Source organism: Symphalangus syndactylus, chromosome 13, assembly GCF_028878055.3.
Source record: "Symphalangus syndactylus isolate Jambi chromosome 13, NHGRI_mSymSyn1-v2.1_pri, whole genome shotgun sequence".
Classification (NCBI taxonomy): domain Eukaryota; kingdom Metazoa; phylum Chordata; class Mammalia; order Primates; family Hylobatidae; genus Symphalangus; species Symphalangus syndactylus.
In genome coordinates, this window is record NC_072435.2 from 44,133,679 (window position 1) to 44,153,190 (window position 19,512).

A 19,512-nucleotide genomic window follows, 5' to 3' on the forward strand; every position below is an offset into this window, starting at 1 on the left:
GGGGTTTTGCCATGTTGCCTAGGCTGGTCTCAAACTCTTGGCCTCAAGCAGTCCTCCTGCCTCCCAAAGCACTGGGATTACAGGCAGGAGCCACTGCGCCCATTCTGTTTCCACTTTTGGAGGTTGTGAATAGTGCTGTTGTGAATGTGTCTGTCCAAGGGTTTGCTTAAACACTTGTTTTAATTTCTCTTGAGTCTGTCTAGGAGTGGGATTGCTGGGTCATTAGTAACTCTATGTTGAACTTTTTGGGGAACACTCATCTGATATTTCGTTCGAATTGTGGCCAGTGCTGAGAACTAGAGAGTTTTGCATACAAGGTCACGTTTCTGACTTCTCTTGGAAAAATCTGAAGCTGATGCGATTGCTCACACCTGTGATTCCAGCATTCTGGGAGGCTGAGGCAGGAGGACACTTGAGGCCAGGAGTTTTAGACCAGCCTGGGCAAAATAGGGAGACCCCATCTCTACAGGAAATTTAAAAAATTAGCCAGGCATGGTGTTGCATGCCTGTAATCCCAGCTCCTCAGGAGGAGGCTGAGGCGCGAGGACCACTTGAGCCCAGGAGTTCAAGACTGCAGTGAGCTGTGATTGCACCACTGCACTCCAGTCCAGGCACAGAGCAAGACCTTGTCTCCAAAAAAAGGAAAAAGAAAAGAAAAATCCTCGCCAGGCACAGTGGCTCACACCTGTAATCCCAGCACTTTGGGAGGCCGAGGCGTGCGGATCACTTCAAGTCAGGGGTTTGAGACCAGCCTGGCCAACATGGTGAAACCCTGTGTCTACTAAAAATACAAAAATTAACCAGGTGTGGTGGAGCAAGCCTGTAATTCCGGCTACTCTGGAGGCTGAGACAGGAGAATTGCTTTCATCCAGGAGGCAGAGATTGCAGTGAGCAGAGATCGTGCCATTGCACTCCAGCCTGGGCAATAAGAGCAAAACTCCATCTCAAAAAAAAAAAAAAGAAAGAAAAATCCGAGCCTGTGGGGTTTCAGGCCAGGCTGACATCACTCTCTGTGGGCGCGGTGGGGCTGGGCAGGGAGCGCGGCGCGTGTCTGACACCCATGGCTGGCTCCCTCCCGCCCTCCACAGCTGTTCATGGTGGACAACGGGGCTGATGACTGGCGCATCGCCATGACCTGCGAGCGCGTGTTCCTCATCTCGCTAGAGCTGGCGGTGTGCGCCATTCACCCGGTGCCCGGCCACTACCGCTTCACGTGGACGGCGCGGCTGGCCTTCACGTACGCGCCCTCGGTGGCCGAGGCCGACGTGGACGTGCTGCTGTCCATCCCCATGTTCCTGCGCCTCTACCTGCTGGGCCGGGTGATGCTATTGCACAGCAAAATCTTCACGGACGCCTCGAGCCGCAGCATCGGGGCCCTCAACAAGATCACCTTCAACACGCGCTTCGTCATGAAGACGCTCATGACCATCTGCCCCGGCACCGTGCTGCTGGTCTTCAGCATCTCCTCCTGGATCATCGCAGCCTGGACCGTGCGCGTCTGCGAAAGGTGCGACCCCCGCCCCTGGAGGCCCCCCATCCCCCAGCCCCCGTCTCCCTGGACCTCCGTGCCCATTCATGATTTCACTGACCCCGGGCCCCTCCCGACCCTGGCCATTGCTTCCGTCTCCCCGACTGCAAGACACCCGTGGTGCCTCCTGTCTTCCAGTTTGTGGCTTCAGTAATCATCCTCCCTGGGGACCTAGCCCTGTGTCCCCAGCTGCCCTCAACCAGGGAGGGACCCCAGCTCCCTCTCCCTCATCCTCCCTGCCACGGTCTCCCAAGCCTCCTTCTCCCAGCCCCTCGGCTCCTGGGACGCTGACTCCTGATCTCTGGCCCCGGGGGGCGCAGGCAGCAGGCACAGGGACGTCTCCCCCTCCCCTCTGTCTCCCACGTCTCACGTTTAACCAGCTTTCATTTTCCCCTTTGCCCGCTCCACTGGACTTTAGGGAAAACATGTGAGTCCCACCCTCGGCTGAGCTGTGTGCGCAGAGCAGCCGCTGCCACCGCTGCGGCCATTCCCGACCCGCTAGGAATTTAAGATTAGCTGCCGCAAGGGGAGGGAGGCAGGGAGAACGGGCCCGGCAGGGTGGGCCTGGGTCAGTCCCCCCATCTCGGGGGCAGGCCACTCCACTGGGCGTCCTCTCCGAGCCTCAGGGCCCTTGTGTCCGAAGGGCGGGGGATTAAGGAAGGGCTTGGCTCTGATGTTGTGTTTGGGCAGCTGACCCCTGGGAGCTCCGATGTTTCCTCCCAAGACTTAAATGGATCTGGAGTGGGCTGGGCGTGGTGGTGGTGCCTGTGATCCCAGCTACTCGGGAGGCTGAGGCAGGAGAATCCCTTGAACCTGGGACGTGGAGGTTGCAGTAAGCTGAGATTGCGCCACTGCACTCCAGTCAAAAAAAAAAAAAAAAGACAAATAAATGGGTCTGGGGTGAAGGAAAACCGGCCGCACCTTTGGGACCTCCAAACAGGAGGGAGTCTGTTATGAATACCCCTAAGAGGTGGTGGGCCATCAACCCGATTTACAGAGAGGGAAACTGAGGCTCTGGGGGGCAAAGGGACTTGCCCGGAGGCCTGAGTCCTGGCAGTCTCAGAGGCAGGAGGGGCTCCACCAGGCCTGAGGTGTGATGGTGCCTTATCTGGGAGAGGGTCTCCCTGCCATGCGCCTAGCTGGCAGGGGCCCTGGAGGGGTCCCTGGCTGGACCCCTGCTTGCCCTCAGTACCCCATCCTCATCCCTCCACCCGGCCCCCACCCCCCCATACTCCCACGGGCCCTGCCTGGGTCTGAGGCCTGGCTCTCAGGGATGAAAGGCCCAGTTTCTCCAGCTGTCAAGGCTTCCAGGGGTCTCCTTGGGCCCTTGATGTTCCCCCTTGCAGCTCCCACACCCCTGATGGGTGGGGTCAGAACTAGGGTCAGGGGTATGGGGTGCCCCTCATCAGGTATCCCTGAGGTCCAAGATGGGTCCTTGCAGGGCTCTGGGGGGGTGGGGCACGGGGCAGGGCTGGCAGGCAGCCAATCCTAAATTCTGAGCCTGGCGACAATGCTTGAAGCCCCCTTGCCTGCCTCGCTCTGACCCACCCCCGCCTCCCGCATGTCCCCCAGCCATGCTCCTGGGTGGTCCTGCGGCACCCCCCACCATCGCTCCGTCTGGATCTGGGGCTCACCCACCTACCAGCTAGAGGGCACCCCCCGCCCCTCCTGCCCTCTGGGGGTCAGGCAACTTGGGGATCAGATGTTTTGGTGTAAGATGGGGGTCAGTCAGCTGGGCGCTGTGGCTCATGCTTGTAATCCCAGCACTTTGGGAGGCCCAGGTGGGTGGATCACAAGGTCAAGAGATTGAGACCATCCTGGCTAACATGGTGAAACCCTGTCTCTACTAAAAATACAAAAAAATATATTAGCCAGGCATGATGGTGGGCGCGTGTAGTCCCAGCTACTCGGGAGGCTGGGGCAGGAGAATCGCTTGAACCTGGGAGGTGGAGGTTGCAGTGAGCCAAGATCATGCCACTACACTCCAGCCTGGGCGACAGAGAGAGATATTGTCTCAAAAAAAAAAAAAAAAAAAAGATGGGGTCAGTCCCTGGGCCTTCACCCAGCAAGTGTCTTAGAAGCCCAGACTGGAGGTTCCTGGAGTGGCATTCGACCTCTGCGGGAGCGAAGACCCCCAATTGCCAATCTTGGGAAGCCTCCATCTCCTTCCCTCTGGAGCCTGACCCCAGCCCTGTCCTTGGGCTGTGTCACTCACTGTGCCTGGCACAGGCCTCCCCTGAAGATCCTGCTCTGTCCAGGCCACTTCCTCGGTGCTACCCTAGTTGGCCTCTGACCTTGAACCCCCCAGAGGCTGGCTTGGGGCTCAGATGATCTAAGCCCTGGGAAGGAGTAGGTTAGCTGGAAGCCAGGTCAGAGGGGGCCCAGTCCCCAGAGAAAGGCCAAGGGGATTTGGGGACTGAGAGCTGAGTGGGAACAGATCCCAAAGCCACCCCCAGACCCAGAGAGCCAAGCCCTCGGCCCCCTGGCATGGCCACAGGCAGAACCTCTTTGTGACCCCTCTGGCCGAAGTCCCAAGCCCAGCTGTGACCAGGACTAAGTTCTGTCAGTCTTGGGGCCTGTCTCCCTGGGTCCCAAATATAGCCCGAGGCATCTCCCCAGCACCAAAGCCGATGCCCCTCTCTTCCCAACCCCCAGATGCAACATAGGCTGAGTTGGGGGACTCATGCTGTCCTCCAGTCTGTCCTTCATATACGGGCGTCCCTTCTTCGCTCGAGCCCCAGGTGGTGATCCTCCAGCCTCCCACCTCCTCCAGTCCTCCTCCCTCCTTGGGGCATTGCTGGCTGGGGAAGTTCTTCCTGGTGTCTGACCTGAATCCTTGCCTCCACCTCCTGCCGCTTCTGGTGCTGTGGTCACCCGTCCCCCGGTCTGTGTGTGTCTGTCGTTGGGAGGGGGATTGTATGTTCATACAACCTCACCTGGGCCCCTCTCTGCCCCATCCAGGGAAGCAGCCTGGGGGGCAGGCAAAGGGAAAGTGGAAGGGCTGTAGGAGGAAGAGAATGAGCCTGTCCTGTACCCACAGGACATGGCCCCAACGCAGCGAGGTGGACTCAGGGCCTTCCAGCCCTGGCGCCGCCCCAGGGGGTGTGATGGAAGCAGAGGGGATGGTGTAGACTGAGCCCTCCCTCTTCCCCAGGTACCACGACAAGCAGGAAGTGACCAGCAACTTCCTGGGGGCCATGTGGCTGATTTCCATCACCTTCCTCTCCATCGGCTACGGCGACATGGTGCCCCACACCTACTGCGGGAAGGGTGTGTGCCTGCTCACTGGCATCATGGTAAGGGTGAGGGTCCACGTGTATGATCCTAGGAGGTCCAGCCAGCCGCCCGCTCCACCAGCCCTTGCATACGCCTTGCTGACAGGGTGTTCGCCCCATCACGAGCTGTGCCTGATCAGCGTCCCTCCATCAGTCCACCCCTCCTCTGCTCTGCCGTTTTCCTCTGAGGTCACGTGGAAGCCACACCCACAGGACATCTCCCTGCGGCCCTTCCAGGCCTAGATATGCAGCTCCCACCATGCCTGCCCAGTAAGAAGCTGTGGTCCACTCTGACCAGAGAGTCACTGTCACCCCTTTATTCTCTACAGCCCGATTTATCCACAGCCTTTGGATCCAGGGCAAGGGGCTTAATGCTGATGTGCCTTAGTTTCCTCAGCTGTGACCAGTGCTACTTCCTCTGCTTTGCAAGGGCTAAGTCGGTTATCTATGTGAGAATCCCAGAACTGTGAATGCCATGGACACGCTATAAATACCTGCTGGGGGCCGGGCATGGTAGCTCACGCCTATAATCCCAGCACTTTGGGAGGCCAAGGTGAGCAGATCACCTGAAGTTGGGAGTTTGAGATCAGCCTGTGACCAACGTGGAGAAACCCTGTCTCTACTAAAAATACAAAAATAGCCGGGAGTGGTGGCTCACACCTGTAATCCCAGTACTTTGGGAGGCCAAGGCGGGTGTATCACGAGGTCAGGAGTTCGAGACCAGCCTGGCCAACATGGTGAGAGCCTGTGTCTACTAAAAATACAAAATTAGCCAGGCATGGTGGCGGATACCTGTAATCCCAGCTCCTAGGGAGGCTGAGGCATGAGAATTGCTTGAACCCAGGAGGCGGAGGTTGCAGTGAGTAGAGATCACGTCATTGCACTCCAGCCTGGGCAACCAGAGTGAAGTAAATCTCAAAAAAAAAAAAAAAACCTGCTGGGCTGTGTCCTCTGCAGCCCAAACCCCCTTCCTTGGCTGACTTTTGGGGTGTTCCCTGAGTTTTTCGTGACTCATGGGCACCCTGTCTCCCCGAAGGATTCTCAAGTCTGCCGTGGGTGCCTGTGAACATACTTTCATGCTCACTGCTTTCTCTTTTCCCTGATTCAATCATCGGGGTCCCTGTCCATCCCCTCTTTCCAGAACCTTCTTTCTCTCCAGACATGTTTTATGCCCATGCCAACAAATGCTTTTCCATGTTTTATTTTATTTTTATGTTTTTATAAAGATGGGGTCTCACTATGTTGTCCAGGCTGGTCATGAACTCCTGGGCTCAAGTGATCCTCCTGCTTGGGCCTCCCAAGGTGCTGGAGTTACAGGCCTAAGCAACTGCACCTGGCCCATGTCCGACTTTTTTTTTTTTTTTTTTTTTTTTTTTTTTTTTTTTTTTTTTTTTTTTTTTTGAGACAGAGTCTCGCTCTGTCGCCCAGGCTGGAGTGCAGTGGCGCAATCTCGGCTCACTGCAAGCTCCACCTCCCGGGTTCACGCCATTCTTCTGCCTCAGCCTCTCCGAGTAGCTGGGACTACAGGCGCCCGCCACCACGCCCGGCTAATTTTTTGTATTTTTTGTAGAGACGGGGTTTCACCGTGGTCTCGATCTCCTGACCTCGTGATCCGCCCGCCTCGGCCTCCCAAAGTGCTGGGATTACAAGCGTGAGCCACCGCGCCTGGCCGACTTTTTTTTTTTTTTTTTCATTGAGATGGAGTCTCACTCTGTTGCCCGGCCTGGAGTGCAATGGCGCGATCTCAACTCACTGCAACCTCCGCCTCCCGGGTTCAAGCCATTCTCCTGCCTCAGCTTCCTGAGTAGCTGGAATTACAGGCGCCTGCCACCAGGCTCGGCTAATTTTTCTATTTTTAGTAGAGACAGGGTTTCATCATGCTGGCCAGTCTGGTCTTGAACTCCCAACCTCAGATAATTCACCTGCCTCAGCCTCCCAAAGTGCTGGGATTACAGGCATGACGCCACCACGCCAGCCCTTTTTTTTTTTTTTGAGATGGAGTCTCGCTCTGTCTCCCAGGCTGGAATGCAGTGGCGTGATCTCAGCTCACTGCAACCTTCCCCTCCCAGGTTCAAGCGATTCTCCTGCCTCAGCCTCCCGAGTAGCTGGGATGACAGGCACCCGCCACCAGGCCCGGCTAATTTTTGTATTTTTAGTAGAGACAGGGTTTCACCATGTTGACCAGGCTGGTCTCGAACTCTTGACCTCAGGTGATCCGCCCACCTTGGCGTCCCAAAGTGCTGGGATCACAGGCACAAGTCACTGCACCTGGTCCATGTCTGGCTTTTTGCTGGCAGCCCAGCGTGGGTCCCTCCCTGCACCATCTGTGTGGTGCATCGTGCTGTTGCAGGGCCATTGTCCATTCCTTTTCCTTGCTGTCTAGTATTCTAGGTGTAGGTTTCCAGCAAGTCGCTCTGTCCCAGTTGACAAGGCTTTTCGTGAGAACAGGCTTCTGGGTCGTCTCAAAACCTTTGTCCCGGCCTGGAAACCGAGACGGGTTTCCTCCAGGAGCCCCTGCTTGTGCTCTAGGCCAACCCTGCTCAGGCTCAGGGTGTTGGCATCTAAACCTGCTTGGGGCTGGGCATGGTAATGGCTCATGCCTGTAATCGCAGCACTTTGGGAGGCCAAGGTGGGTGGATCACCTGTCAGGAGTTTGAGACTAGCCTGACCAACATGGTGAAAGCCCCTCTCTACTAAACACAGACACACGGCCAGGCGCGGTGTAATCCCAGCTTGGTGGGATTCCCAGCTTGTAATCCCAGAACTTTGGGAGGCCGAGGTGGGCGGATCACGAGGTCAGGAGATCGAGACCACGGTGAAACCCCGTCTCTACTAAAAATACAAAAAAATTAGCCGGGCGTGGTGGCGGGCGCCTGTAGTCCCAGCTACTCGGAGAGGCTAAGGCAGGAGAATAGCGTGAACCCGGGAGGCGGAGCTTGCAGTGAGCCGAGATTGCGCCACTGCACTCCAGCCTGGGCGACAGAGAGAGACTCTTGTCTCGAAAAAAAAAAAAAAACACACACACACACACAATTAGCGGGATGTGGTGGTGCACGCTTCTAGTTCCAGCTACTCAGGAGGCTGAGGCAGGAGAATCGCTTGAACCTGGAAGGTGGAGGTTGCAGTGAGCTGAGATTGTGCCACTGCACTCCAGCCTGGGTGACAGAGCGAGACTCCATCTCAAAAAAAAAAAAAAAAAAAAAGAATCGTCCTACCTCCTGGAGTTGTTGGGGGTCGAATGAGCTAATGTGTGGGACGTGGTTCCACCTGACATTTGATGAATAGGAAACGAGTAGACCTGGAGTCAGTGAGCTCAGCAGATGGAATCCGCTCACACTGCTGACTCGGAGAATGGGGAGGCTGCAATCTGGGCAGGCTTCCTGGAGGAGGGAGTGACCTCAAGACAGGACGCTGATGTGCCCCCTCTGCCCTGCACACAGGGAGCTGGCTGTACCGCGCTCGTGGTGGCTGTGGTGGCCCGGAAGCTGGAGCTCACCAAGGCTGAGAAGCACGTGCACAACTTCATGATGGACACTCAGCTCACCAAGCGGGTGAGGACTGCGGTTCCCATGGAGGCCGCCTCCTGGCCTTGTCAGCGAGCGTAGAACTTCCCTGCTTTCCCTCTGTATGTGCCGGGCATGCTCATGTGCCCATGGGTTACCATGCAGCCCCGTGTCAAGACTGTGCTGGCTTTGGGAGGCCAAGGCGGGTGGATCACCTAAGGTCAGGAGTTCGAGACCAGCCTGGCATGGTGGCAGTTGCCTGTAGTCCCATCCACTTGGGAGTCTGAGGCAGGAGAATCGCTTGAGCCTGGGAAGCGGAGGCTGCAGAAAGCCAAGATGGCACCACTGCACTCGAGCCTGGGTGACAGAGCAAGTCTTCGTCTTAAAAAAAAAAAAATGACTGTGCTTGGCTCTGCCACCACGCACCCATCTGTGAGTAATGCATAGAGAGACATCGTGGCATCTACCCTTGTGCCCAGTCATGTCCAGCCATGGGCACTCAGTAAGAGGCTTGGGCCAGACTGCCATATGCAATTTGAGAGCTACCTGACCCTGGCGGGTTGACTGCTCTGTACCTCAGCTTTCCCATATAGAAAATCAGGGAAATAAAAACACATGCTGATTCACTGAGTTAACATCTGCATCATGGCCGGGCGCGGTGGCTCATGCCTGTAATCCCAGCACTTTAGGAGGCCGAGGCAGGCGGATCACTTGAGGTCAGAAGTTCAAAACCAGCCTGGCCAACATGATGAAACCCCATCTCTAGTAAAAATACAAAAATTAGCTGAGTGTGATCATAGGCGCCTGTAATCCCAGCTACTAGGGAGAGTGAGGCAGGAGAATCACTTGAACCCGGGAGGTGGAGGTTGCAGTGAGGCAAGATCATGCCACTGCATTCCAGTCTGGGCCACAGAGCCTCAAAAAACAAACAAACAAAAAACATAAAAAACATTTGCAAGGTGCATAGAAGGGGCCTGGCCCATCATGAGTGATGTGTGTTAGGTATACACACACTGCACAAACATTGTGCAAGCATGGCCCTGCCTTATAGCCCAGGGACCCTGAGAGGCATTTCCAGAAGTTTCTAGAGGTTTCTGGAAGATTCTAGACATTTCTGGAGCCTTTTGGAATTTCGTGCCAACCCTGAGGAATTGTTCTTTTTCTGGCCCCAGGTAAAAAACGCCGCTGCTAACGTTCTCAGGGAGACGTGGCTCATCTACAAACACACCAGGCTGGTGAAGAAGCCAGACCAAGCCCGGGTTCGGAAACACCAGCGTAAGTTCCTCCAAGCCATCCATCAGTAAGTCTAGCACCTTTCCAGCTCACGTTTCTGTGTCCACATGGCGCGGAGGCAGCCCTTGCAGCTCTGTGTGGCCTCTTCACGGCTCCCTGCCAGGGACGGGTGGTCAGTTGGTTGGGGCCTGCATCTTCCAAGCTGGGTGGATGGGAGGATCTTCAGAGGGAGGCAGATGATGGGGTCTGCTAAGTCATGGACATGACTCAGTAAGTGGCAGGACATATATTTTATTCTCTGGAATAACCAGGATAATTCTTACCCTTTAGACTTTGAAGCGATTTCCTCTTTTTGCTTTGTCTGCCGGGAAGCTCATAGTTAAATCCATGGTCTGATCCATGGGATCATGTGGGGTAACTAGAAGTGAATTGGGCCAGGTGTGGTGGCTCATGTCTGTAATCCCAGCACTTTGGGTGGCAGGGAAGATCGCTTGAGTCCAGGAGTTCAACACCATCCTTGGCAATACAGGGAGACCCCATCTCTACAAAAACTAAGAACTTAGCTGGGTGTGGTGGTGTGCCTCTGTGGTCCCAGATACTCGGGAGGCTGAGGTGGAAGGATCACTTGAGTGTGCAGGGTCAAGGCTGCAGTGAGCCATGATTGCGCCACTGCACTCAGCCGGGTTACGGAGTGAGACCTTGTCTCAAAAAAAAAAGAAAGAAAGAAAAGGAAAGAAAAAGAAAAAAAAGGCCGGGCATGGTGGCTCATGCCTGTAGTCCCAGCACTTTGGGAGGCCGAGGCGGGTGGATCACACGGTCAGGAGATCAAGACCATCCTGGCTAACAAAGTGAAACCCCGTCTGTACTAAAAATACAAAAAATTAGCCAGGCATAGTGGTGGACGCCTGTAGTCCCAGCTACTCGGGAGGCTGAGGCAGGAGAATGGCATGAACCCAGGAGGCAGAGCTTGCAGTGAGCCGAGATTGTGCCACTGCACTCCAGCCTGGGCGACAGAATGAGACCCCGTCTCATAAAAAAAAAAAAAAAAAAGAAAAAAGAAAAAAAAAGAAGAAAGAAATTGCTTGATTTCCTATGTTGTTTCTTTGCCCGAGAATTATTTAATAAAGTAGCTCTAAATCCTTGGCTGCTCACTGAAGTCACCAGGAGGCTTTTTAAAAATCCCAAGAGCCACATCCAACATCAGTTACTTAGTAGAGTTTGGGTTGCAGTCTGGGTTTACATTTAAATTCCTCAAATGACTGCTTGGTTGGGCATGGTGGCTCACACTTATAATCCCTGCACTTTGGGAGGCCAAGGAGGGAAGACTGATTGAGGCCAAGATTTGGAAACCAGCCTGGGCTACATAGTGAGACCCCACTCTATGTAAAAATTAAAAAATAAAGCTGGGTGTGGTGACTCATACCTCGTAATCCCAGCACTTTGGGAGGCTGAGCCAGGGGACCGCTTGAGGCTAGGAGTTTGCAACCAGCCTGGGCAACAAAGTGAGACCCTGTCTCTACAAAAATAAAAAAATTAGCCCAGTGTGGTGGCACATGTCTGTGGTCCCAGCTACCCAGGAGGCTGAGGTGGGAGGATAACTTGAGCCCAGAAGGTCAAGGTTGCAGTGAGCTGTGATTGCACCACTGCACTCCAGCCTGGGCCACAGAGCAAGACCTTGCCTTAAAAAACTATATATGGCTGGGCGCAGTGGCTCACGCCTGTAATCCCAGCACTTTGGGAGGCCAAGGCAGGTTGATCACCTGATGTCAGCCTGGCCAACATGGCGAAACCTTGTCTCTACTAAAAATATAAAAATTAGCCGGGCGTGGTGGCACATGCCTGTAGGTTGCAGTGAGCTGAGATCACACCACTGCACTCCAGCCTGGGTGACAGAGTAAGACTCAGTCTCAAAAAATAAAAAATAAAATATATTAAAATAAGTAAATAAATAAAATTTCCTCAGGTGAGTCCAATATGCAGCCAGTCAACAAACTTTCTCTGTAAAAGCCAGATGGTGAATCTTTCAGGTTTTATGGGCCAGACTGCTTCTGTCCCACTCTTCAACTCTCTGCTGCTGAGGCAGGGAAGCAGTGAGGATAACCTGGTGTGGCCATGTTCCAAAGAAACCTTATTTTCCAAGACAGGCAGCCGGCTAGATTTGACCCACAGGCCATAATATGCTGGCGACGATGCTGTCCACTAGAATATCACGTGAACAACATACATAATTTTAAATTTGCTAACAGCCACATTAGAAAAAAGTACAAAAGGCTGGGCGTGCTCACTCACGCCTGTAATCCCAGCACTTTGGGAGGCCAAGATGGGTGGATCATTTGAGGTCAGGAGTTCAAGACCAGCCTGACCAACATGGTGAAACCCCATCTCTACTAAAAGTACAAAAAAATTAGCTGAGCTTGGTGGCACATGCCTGTAGTCCCAGCTACTCGGGAGGCTGAGGCAGGAGAATCACATGAACCTGGGAAGCTGAAGTTGCAGTGAGCCAAGATCACGCTGAGACAGTCCCCTGGACTGGCTTAGGTACAGAAGGGAGTGCCAGCGGGTGCAGTGGCTCACGCCTGTAATCCTTTTGGAGGCTGAGACGGGCAGATCACATGAGGTCAGGAGTTTGAGACCAGCCTGACCAACCTGGTGAAACCCCATCTCTGCTAAAAATACAAAAATTAAACCAGGTGTGCTGGTTGAGCGCCTGTAATCCCAGCCACTCAGAAGGCTGAGCCAGGAGAATCGCTTGAACCGGGGAAGCGGAGGTTGCAGTGAGCTGAGACTGCACCACTGCACTCCCGCCTGGGCGACAGAGTGAGACTCCGTCTCAAAAAAAAAAAAAACAAAGGGATGGCCAAAAGGGGCGAGGGCATACACTAACCAACTACCCCTGTGGCCAGCTGTCCAGAGACCAGGGTCACCAGTGCCAACACCAACACCAAGTAGCAAGTGTGGGTTCAAATCCTGCTGGGGTGCAGATGGGCAGTGGCTTTACCCCTCTGAGCCTCAGTTTCCCCCGCAGGAGATGGTGTGGGCATAGTTTTCTGAATGAAACACTGCCTCTGGGACAGGACAGAGGACAGGCCTGCCCCTGAGCGGCTGGCACAGAACCCTCAGAGGCTGGGCACCTCCCCAGAGCAAGGGCAGCCCCTCGGCCATCTGGGAACCCCACGCGGGGCTCTGGGGTGGCACCCCCGGGAGGTGGGTAGGGCTGGGTACATGCCGCACAACTGTGCTGAGGTTAAAATTGCCTTGTGATTTTTCTCCTGCTCTGCCCGGTCCTGCCAGGGCTCAGAAGTAAGTCTTCTCCCAGGGGCTTGGTGGGGCTGGGAAATCGGGGGTGCATGGTGGTCACAGACGGGGGTATACCCGGGGCATGCCAACCCCAGCCTCAGGCGGGCAGGGTTCACATCTGCTGCATGGCTTGGTGCAGGCTTCACCTTGGTCTGGGATCCAACTTCCTGTGGCAGTCCTGAGTTGGGCCGGAGACAGGACCAGCCAATGGGTGGTGTGGGCAGTGGCCAGGCTGACTTCTGGCCCTGGCGCACCCGCTGTGTGTTGAGAGGGAATAGACCACAGGGAATTGGCCTCCAAACTCCCACCTCATCCTCTGATGCATGTCCCATAGGTGACCCCGAGTGGGTGCATGAAAGTCCCTGCCCCCACTGCAGCCTCCATGGGAACCTGCCTAACCCCCTCCCCCAACCCCGTGTCCCCACAGGCTTAGGAGTGTGAAGATCGAGCAAGGGAAGCTGAATGACCAGGCTAACACGCTTACCGACCTGGCCAAGGTGAGTGGGTTGGGGCAGGGTGGGCCGGACAGGGCAGGTGGGGCCCCAGAGCAGATGGGATGGGGCTCAGCTCCTGCCAGAAGAGGGCACAAGGACCCACCGTGGGCTGAGGACAGTGGCGGGCAGATCGCTTGAGCTCAGGAGTTTGAGACCAGCCTGGGCAACATGGTGAAACCCCGTCTCTACAAAAAGTACAACAATTAGCCAAGTGTGGTGGCAGGCGCCTTTAATCCCAGCTACTTGGCGGCTGAGGCAGGAGAATCGCTTGAACTTGGGGGGTTGAGGCTGCAGTGAGCTGAGATGGCACCACTGCACTCCAGCCTGGGTGACAGAGTGACACTCTGTCTCAAAAAAATGATAATAATTTTAAAAATAATTTAAAAATTTAAAAGGAGTATACAGTTAGGGGGCTAAGTGGGTGAAGAGGTATTTCTAGATTTAGGCATACCACCTCAATTCAAGCTCTGAAATGGAAGAGAAAAACAAAATTCCTTTGCTATGGGTATAAATTCAAATGATAGCCTTGGGAGAAAGCTTATTTGTATAGCAATTAAACATCTGTCAGGAAATTTAAATTGATTGCAAGAGAAATTGGGGCCGGGTGCCGTGGGTCATGCCTATAATCCCTGTACTTTGGGAGGCCGAGGCAGGCAGATCACTTGAGCCCAAGAATTTGAGACCAGCCTGGGCAACACAGAGACTCCATCTGTACAAAAAGAATAAAATAATTAACCAGGCATGGTGGTGAGTGCCTGTAGTCCCAGCTATTAGGGAGGCTGAGGCGGGAGAATCACTTGAGCCCAGGAGGTCAAGGCTGCTGTGAGGTATGATCACTCTGCTGCACTCTAGCTTGGGCAACAGAGCGAGACCCTGTCTCAAAAAAAAAAAAAAGCAAGAAAGAAATCAGTTTATGTTATACATGGATCTGTGTGTTGATTCGAATATCAAGTCATCTCCCACTTTTTTTTTTTAGCTTTATTTATTTATTTTTTGAGACAGAGTCTTGCTCTGTCACCCAGGCTGGAGTGCAGTGGCGCGATCTCGGCTCACTGCAACTTCCACCTCCCAGGTTCAAGCAATTCTCATGCCTCAGCCTCCAGAGTAGCTGGGATTACAGGCATGCACCAACATGCCCGGCTAATTTTTGTACTTTTAGTAGAGACGGGGTTTCGCCATGTTGGCCAGACTGGTCTCGAGCTCCTGACCTTAAGTGATCCACCCCCCTCAGCCTCCCAAAGTGTTGGGATTACAGGCGTGGGCCACCGTGCCCAGCCCATTTCCCGCTTTTTGAATTCTTCCACTGGAAGGTGTGTCATTGGACCAGTTGCAATTAATCAAGTGCTTGAGATCTTTGCAACACTGATTTGAATTCCCTTCTGACCAATGACATAGTTTCAGAAAATAGCTTTTGTTCAGTGGCTACATCCCCTGATCTATCAGTCAGCCTGAGGCTAATTTCATGTTATCTTTAGAAAATGTTAAGTCCCATTCTATTTTATTTCTTGTCCCCAGTGCATTTTGGACTCACTTCCTCCATCACTAGGAAGAGAATGCAATCTAGCTTAATATTAACCTACAATAAATTTAATTTGGAAGGGAATCTTTTTTTTTTTTTTTTTCTGAGACAGAGTCTTGCTCTGTGGTACAGGCTAGAGTGCAGTGGCAAAATCATGGCTCACCGCAGCCTCAACCTCCACAGGCTCAAGCAATCCTCCCACCTCATCCTCCCAAGTAGCTGAGACTACAGGCGCACACCATCAGGTCCTGCTAATTTTTGTATTTTTTGTAGAGATGGGGTTTCACCATGTTGCCTAGGCTGGTCTCAAACTCCTGAGCTCAAGTGATCCTCCCACCTTGGCCTCCCAAAGTGCTGGGAATACAGGCGTGAGCCACCGCGCCCAGAAAAGAATCTTACAGAGAGAAAAACATATTCTAGACCCCTGAAGATACACAGTTAACTCTCGAACAACACGGGGGTTACGGGGTGCTGACCCCTTAAAAGTCAAATATTCCCATATAACTTCTTTTTTTCTTTTTGAGACAAAGTCTCACTCTGTTGCCCAGGCTGGAGTGCAGAGGTGCGATCTCAGCTCACTGCAGCCTCCCTCCTAGGTTTAAGGTATTCTCCTGCCTCAGCCTCCTGAGTAGCTAGGATTACAGGTGCATGCCACCACGCCTGGCTACTTTTTGTACTTTTAGTAGAGATGGGGTTTCACCACGTTGGCCAGGCTGGTCTCGAACTCCTGACTTCAAGTAATCCACCTGCTTTGGCCTCCCAAAGTGCTGGGATTACAGGCATAAGCCACTGTGCCCAGCCTCATATAACTTTTGACGCCCCCTCACCCCAAATTTAACTACTGATAGCCTACCATTGACCAAAAGCCTTATTGATAAACAGTTGATTCACGTGTGTTTTGTATATATATTATATACTGTATTCTTACAATAAGGTATGGTAGAGAAAGGAAAATATTAAGAAAATCACGCCAGATGCAGTGGCTCATGCCTGTAATCCTAGCACTTTGGGAAGTTCAGGAGGGAGGATCACTTGAGCTCAGGAATTCAAGACCAGCCTGGGCAACATGGCAAAACTCCATCGCTACAAAAAAAAAAAAAAAAAAATTAGCAGGAGGCTGAGGTGGGAGGATCGCTTGAGCCGGGGGTGTAAAGGCTGCAGTGAGCTGTGATTGCGCCACCGCACTCCAGCCTGGGAGACAGAGCAAGACTCTGTCTCAAAGAAATAAAATTTTAAGGCTGAGTGTAGTGGCTCATCCCTGTAATCCGAGCACTTTGGGAGGCAAAGGCGGGCGGATCACCTGAGGTCAGGAGTTCAAGACCAGTCTGGCCAACGTGGTGAAACTTTGTCTCCACTAAAAGTACAAAAATTAGCCGGGTGTGGTGGCGGGCACCTGTAATCCCAGCTACTCGGGAGGCTGAGGCAGGAGAGTCACTTGAACCCAGGAGGTGGAGGTTGCAGTGAGCCGAGATCATGCCTCTGCACTCCAGCCTAGATGACAAGAGCGAGACTCCGTCTCAAAAATAAAAATAAAAATAAAAATTTTAAACCTTAGAAAAGACTAAAAAGAACCACCCGAAGGCTGGATGATGCTCTGGCCTCCAGGTGTCACCCTCTGGCTCTGGGGACTGTGGCGCCTGAGAGAGGCCAGGGTGAGGTCAGTGGTGCTAAGAGGGGCAGCCCCCACGAGGTGTTTGCATTCGGAGTGGGGTCTGCCTTGCAGTGATGGAGGGAAAAGGGTAGGGGGCACAGTGGGGGAAGCTGGGAGGAAGAGGCTGGGGGTGAGAGGACAGAGGAGCTGGGGTGGGCACCTCGTCCTGTCCTGTCTTCCTTCCACCACTGCGTCCATCCTCCCATGGAGGCCGCCGTGGGGTGGCAAACCGGTGTCCTGACCCAGCTGCGCTCAGAGCCGTGGAGTGATGTTCTAGTGCCACCTGGTGGCCAGAGTGGTGTCTGCACCCAGGACTGTCCCTGCCTGGCCGGCCTCCCCTGCGCATAGGGGGACAGTGCCAGAACCGGGCAGTTGAGGTGGTGGGGACGCCCCACTGGCTGCTGTAACAGTAATTGTGGCTGTCGTGTTCCCAGTCTGTGATTGTGTCAGATTCTCAAGGCAGTCACCTTCCTCATCAGACCCCTGTGCCCTCCCCAGCCTAATGGGAGAGGTGGCAGTTCACGACTGAGCAGGGTCCCCCCTACCTCTTCCTCCTAGGCGGCCATGTCCCCAGGCTCTTGCTGTTCCCCAGCCTGGAGCAACGTCAGCCCCAAACATCCCCCAGGTCTGTGGGTACCACTTGAGCACCGCCTGTGGCTGTGTGTGCCCTGTGGCCACTAGACCCCCAGGGCAGCTCTGGCCATGTCCCTCCACCCAGGACCTCACTAGGCCTTTCCCAGGCCTGCCAGCCCTGAACTTGGCTTTCTTTCTTTCTTTTTTTTTGAGACGGATTTCCCTGTCACTCAGGCTCACTGAAACCTCCACCTCCTGGGTTCAAGCGATTCTCCTGCCTCAGCCTCCCGAGTAGCTGGGATTACAGGCTCCCACCACCACGACCCGGCTAAATTTTGTATTTTTAGTAGAGATGGGGTTTCACCATGTTGACCAAACTGGTCTCAAACTCCTGACCTCGGGCGATTCGCCTGCCTCGGCCTCCCAAAGTGCTGGGATTATAGGAGTGAGCCACCACACCCAGCTGAGCTTGGCATTTAAGACCTGTCTTTTAGGCTGGGCACCTCCCAGGAAGAGGAGGTTGTAGTGAGCCGAGATTGGGCCACTGCACTCCAGTGTAGGTGACAGAGAGAGTCTCTGTCTCAAAGAAAAAAAAAAAAAGAAAAGACCAGTCTCTCCCCTCATCCACTCTCCAATCCTTCCCTGGGCCCAGCAAGGGACCTCTGGGGCTGGGGGTGTCCTCCCAGCCACCCCTCACATGGGCCCCATTAGCGGCCGCCACCCACCTGGAGCATGTGGGCTGTCCCTCTCTGTCATTGGTGTCGTGGTATCGTCCTTTCCTCTCTCACTCAGCGGCGCCTCTCTCCTGCCCCTCTCTGTCTCCGGCAGACCCAGAGCGTTATGTACGACCTTGTATCGGAGCTGCACGCTCAGCACGAGGAGCTGGAGGCCCGCCTGGCCACCCTGGAAAGCCGCCTGGATGCGCTGGGTGCCTCTCTACAGGCCCTGCCCGGCCTCATCGCCCAAGCCATACGCCCGCCCCCGCCTCCCCTGCCTCCCCGGCCCGGCCCCGGCCCCCAAGACCAGGCAGCCCGGAGCTCCCCCTGCCAGTGGACGCCCGTGGCCCCCTCGGACTGCGGGTGACGGCCCTGCCCGCCACCAGACCCCTAAATCTTGGCCATCGTGTGGCCGCCACCTCCGGGAAGCCTTGTACAGTGGCGCCTCTTGGAGTTCAAGAAGCCGACGCTGAGTCAGGCTGAGTGGACTGAGGCCTGCCCCGCCCAGACTGCCCAGGCAGAGGGCAGGGCTGGACCATGGGTGAGGGCAGGGGAGCCCGGAGCTTCCTCTGGTCACCTGGTCCCCCGACTCTCCCCAGGCCCCTGGTGGGCATGGAGCAGCCCGGGGAGGGGTCCGTGCTGGTTCTGAATAAAGCAGGACCCGCCTAGTGGCTGCCTGTGTGCATGGCTGGAAGGCACTGGTGATGTCCCAGGAGGCAGACCCCCAGCCCCGGGTACCAAGATGAATGTGGGAATCAAAAAAACCTGTTCCCATCACCGGCCTAGCCTAGAATCCTAGCCTAGAAGCCCCCTCTCCCTCTGGGCTGGAGCTCAGTGAGGGACAACTCTAGGGACACCTGTACCAGCCCCATCTGGTGCTGAGATCCCTCAGAGAGCGTGGCCCAGCCCTGGCCGGAAGCATCTCTCCCCTTCAACCAACCGCGTTGATGGACACCCACTGTGTGCCAGGCCCCAGCAGGGCCCATGGGGGAGGTGACCTCGGTGAGCAAGGTCATTTGGGTTTTTGTGAGATTTGTATTGAGCACCTGCTGTCTACAGAGAATGTGATGATGTCAATTACCACACTGATTCCTCATCAGAACTTGACCACGGTGGGATGGGGGGGAACTGAGGCCCAGAGAGGTGAATCTACTTACCTGGGACCACACTGCGAGAAGGGATGGTGCATTCAAACTGGAAATCCCCTAGGCCAAAGTAAAGAACCGGACTGGCTGGGCGCAGTGGCTCACACCTGTAATCCCAGCACTTTGGGACGGTAAGGCGGGCGGATCACCAGAGGTCAGGATTTCAAGACCAGCCTGGGCAACATGGTGAAACCCTGTCTCTACTAAAAATATAAAAATTGGCTGGGCATGGTGGTGCACGCCTGTAATTCCAGCTACTCGGGAGGCTGAGGCAGGAGACTCACTTGAACCCAGGAGGTGGAGGTTGCAGTGAGAAAAAAACCTGGACTTCGTGGAAGGGACTCCATGGAGGAGCCATGGGGATGTCAGGAGGAGGGGGTATTTGGTGACATCCAAAGATCAGAGAGATCCTTCGGGGTGGGCTAGAGGGGAGGGTTCCAGACACAAGTAGAATCAGAAAGGTCCCTGGAGGCCATGGGCTTGGGTGCTGGAAGCTGCAGGCACTTACTTGACAGATGCTGAGCCCTGGGTGGGGCGAGGAGGCCTGGCTCCTGGGGAGACGATGCTGTGCATAGCCG

At 54.7% G+C, this 19,512-nt stretch overlaps 1 protein-coding gene across 4 annotated transcripts in view; it reads left to right on the forward strand.

The window, feature by feature from the left end:
- Positions 1-18,869, forward strand: part of KCNN1 (potassium calcium-activated channel subfamily N member 1) — a 47,078-nt gene extending 28,209 nt beyond the window's left edge. For 2 of the 4 annotated variants that reach the window (XM_063616357.1, XM_055236702.2), the window contains exons 4-9: positions 1,089-1,507; positions 4,683-4,824; positions 8,244-8,354; positions 9,479-9,606; positions 13,264-13,333; positions 17,902-18,869. In XM_063616357.1, the coding sequence (XP_063472427.1) occupies positions 1,089-1,507; positions 4,683-4,824; positions 8,244-8,354; positions 9,479-9,606; positions 13,264-13,333; positions 17,902-18,156 (1,125 nt within the window). In that variant the 3' untranslated portion in view covers positions 18,157-18,869. Of the gene's footprint in view, positions 1-1,088; positions 1,508-1,946; positions 1,956-4,682; positions 4,825-8,243; positions 8,355-9,478; positions 9,607-12,830; positions 12,840-13,263; positions 13,334-17,901 lie in introns of all 4 variants that reach the window. The other 2 variants (XM_055236700.2, XM_055236701.2) reach the window with 2 other exon arrangements.
- Positions 18,870-19,512: the final 643 nt, after the last annotated feature.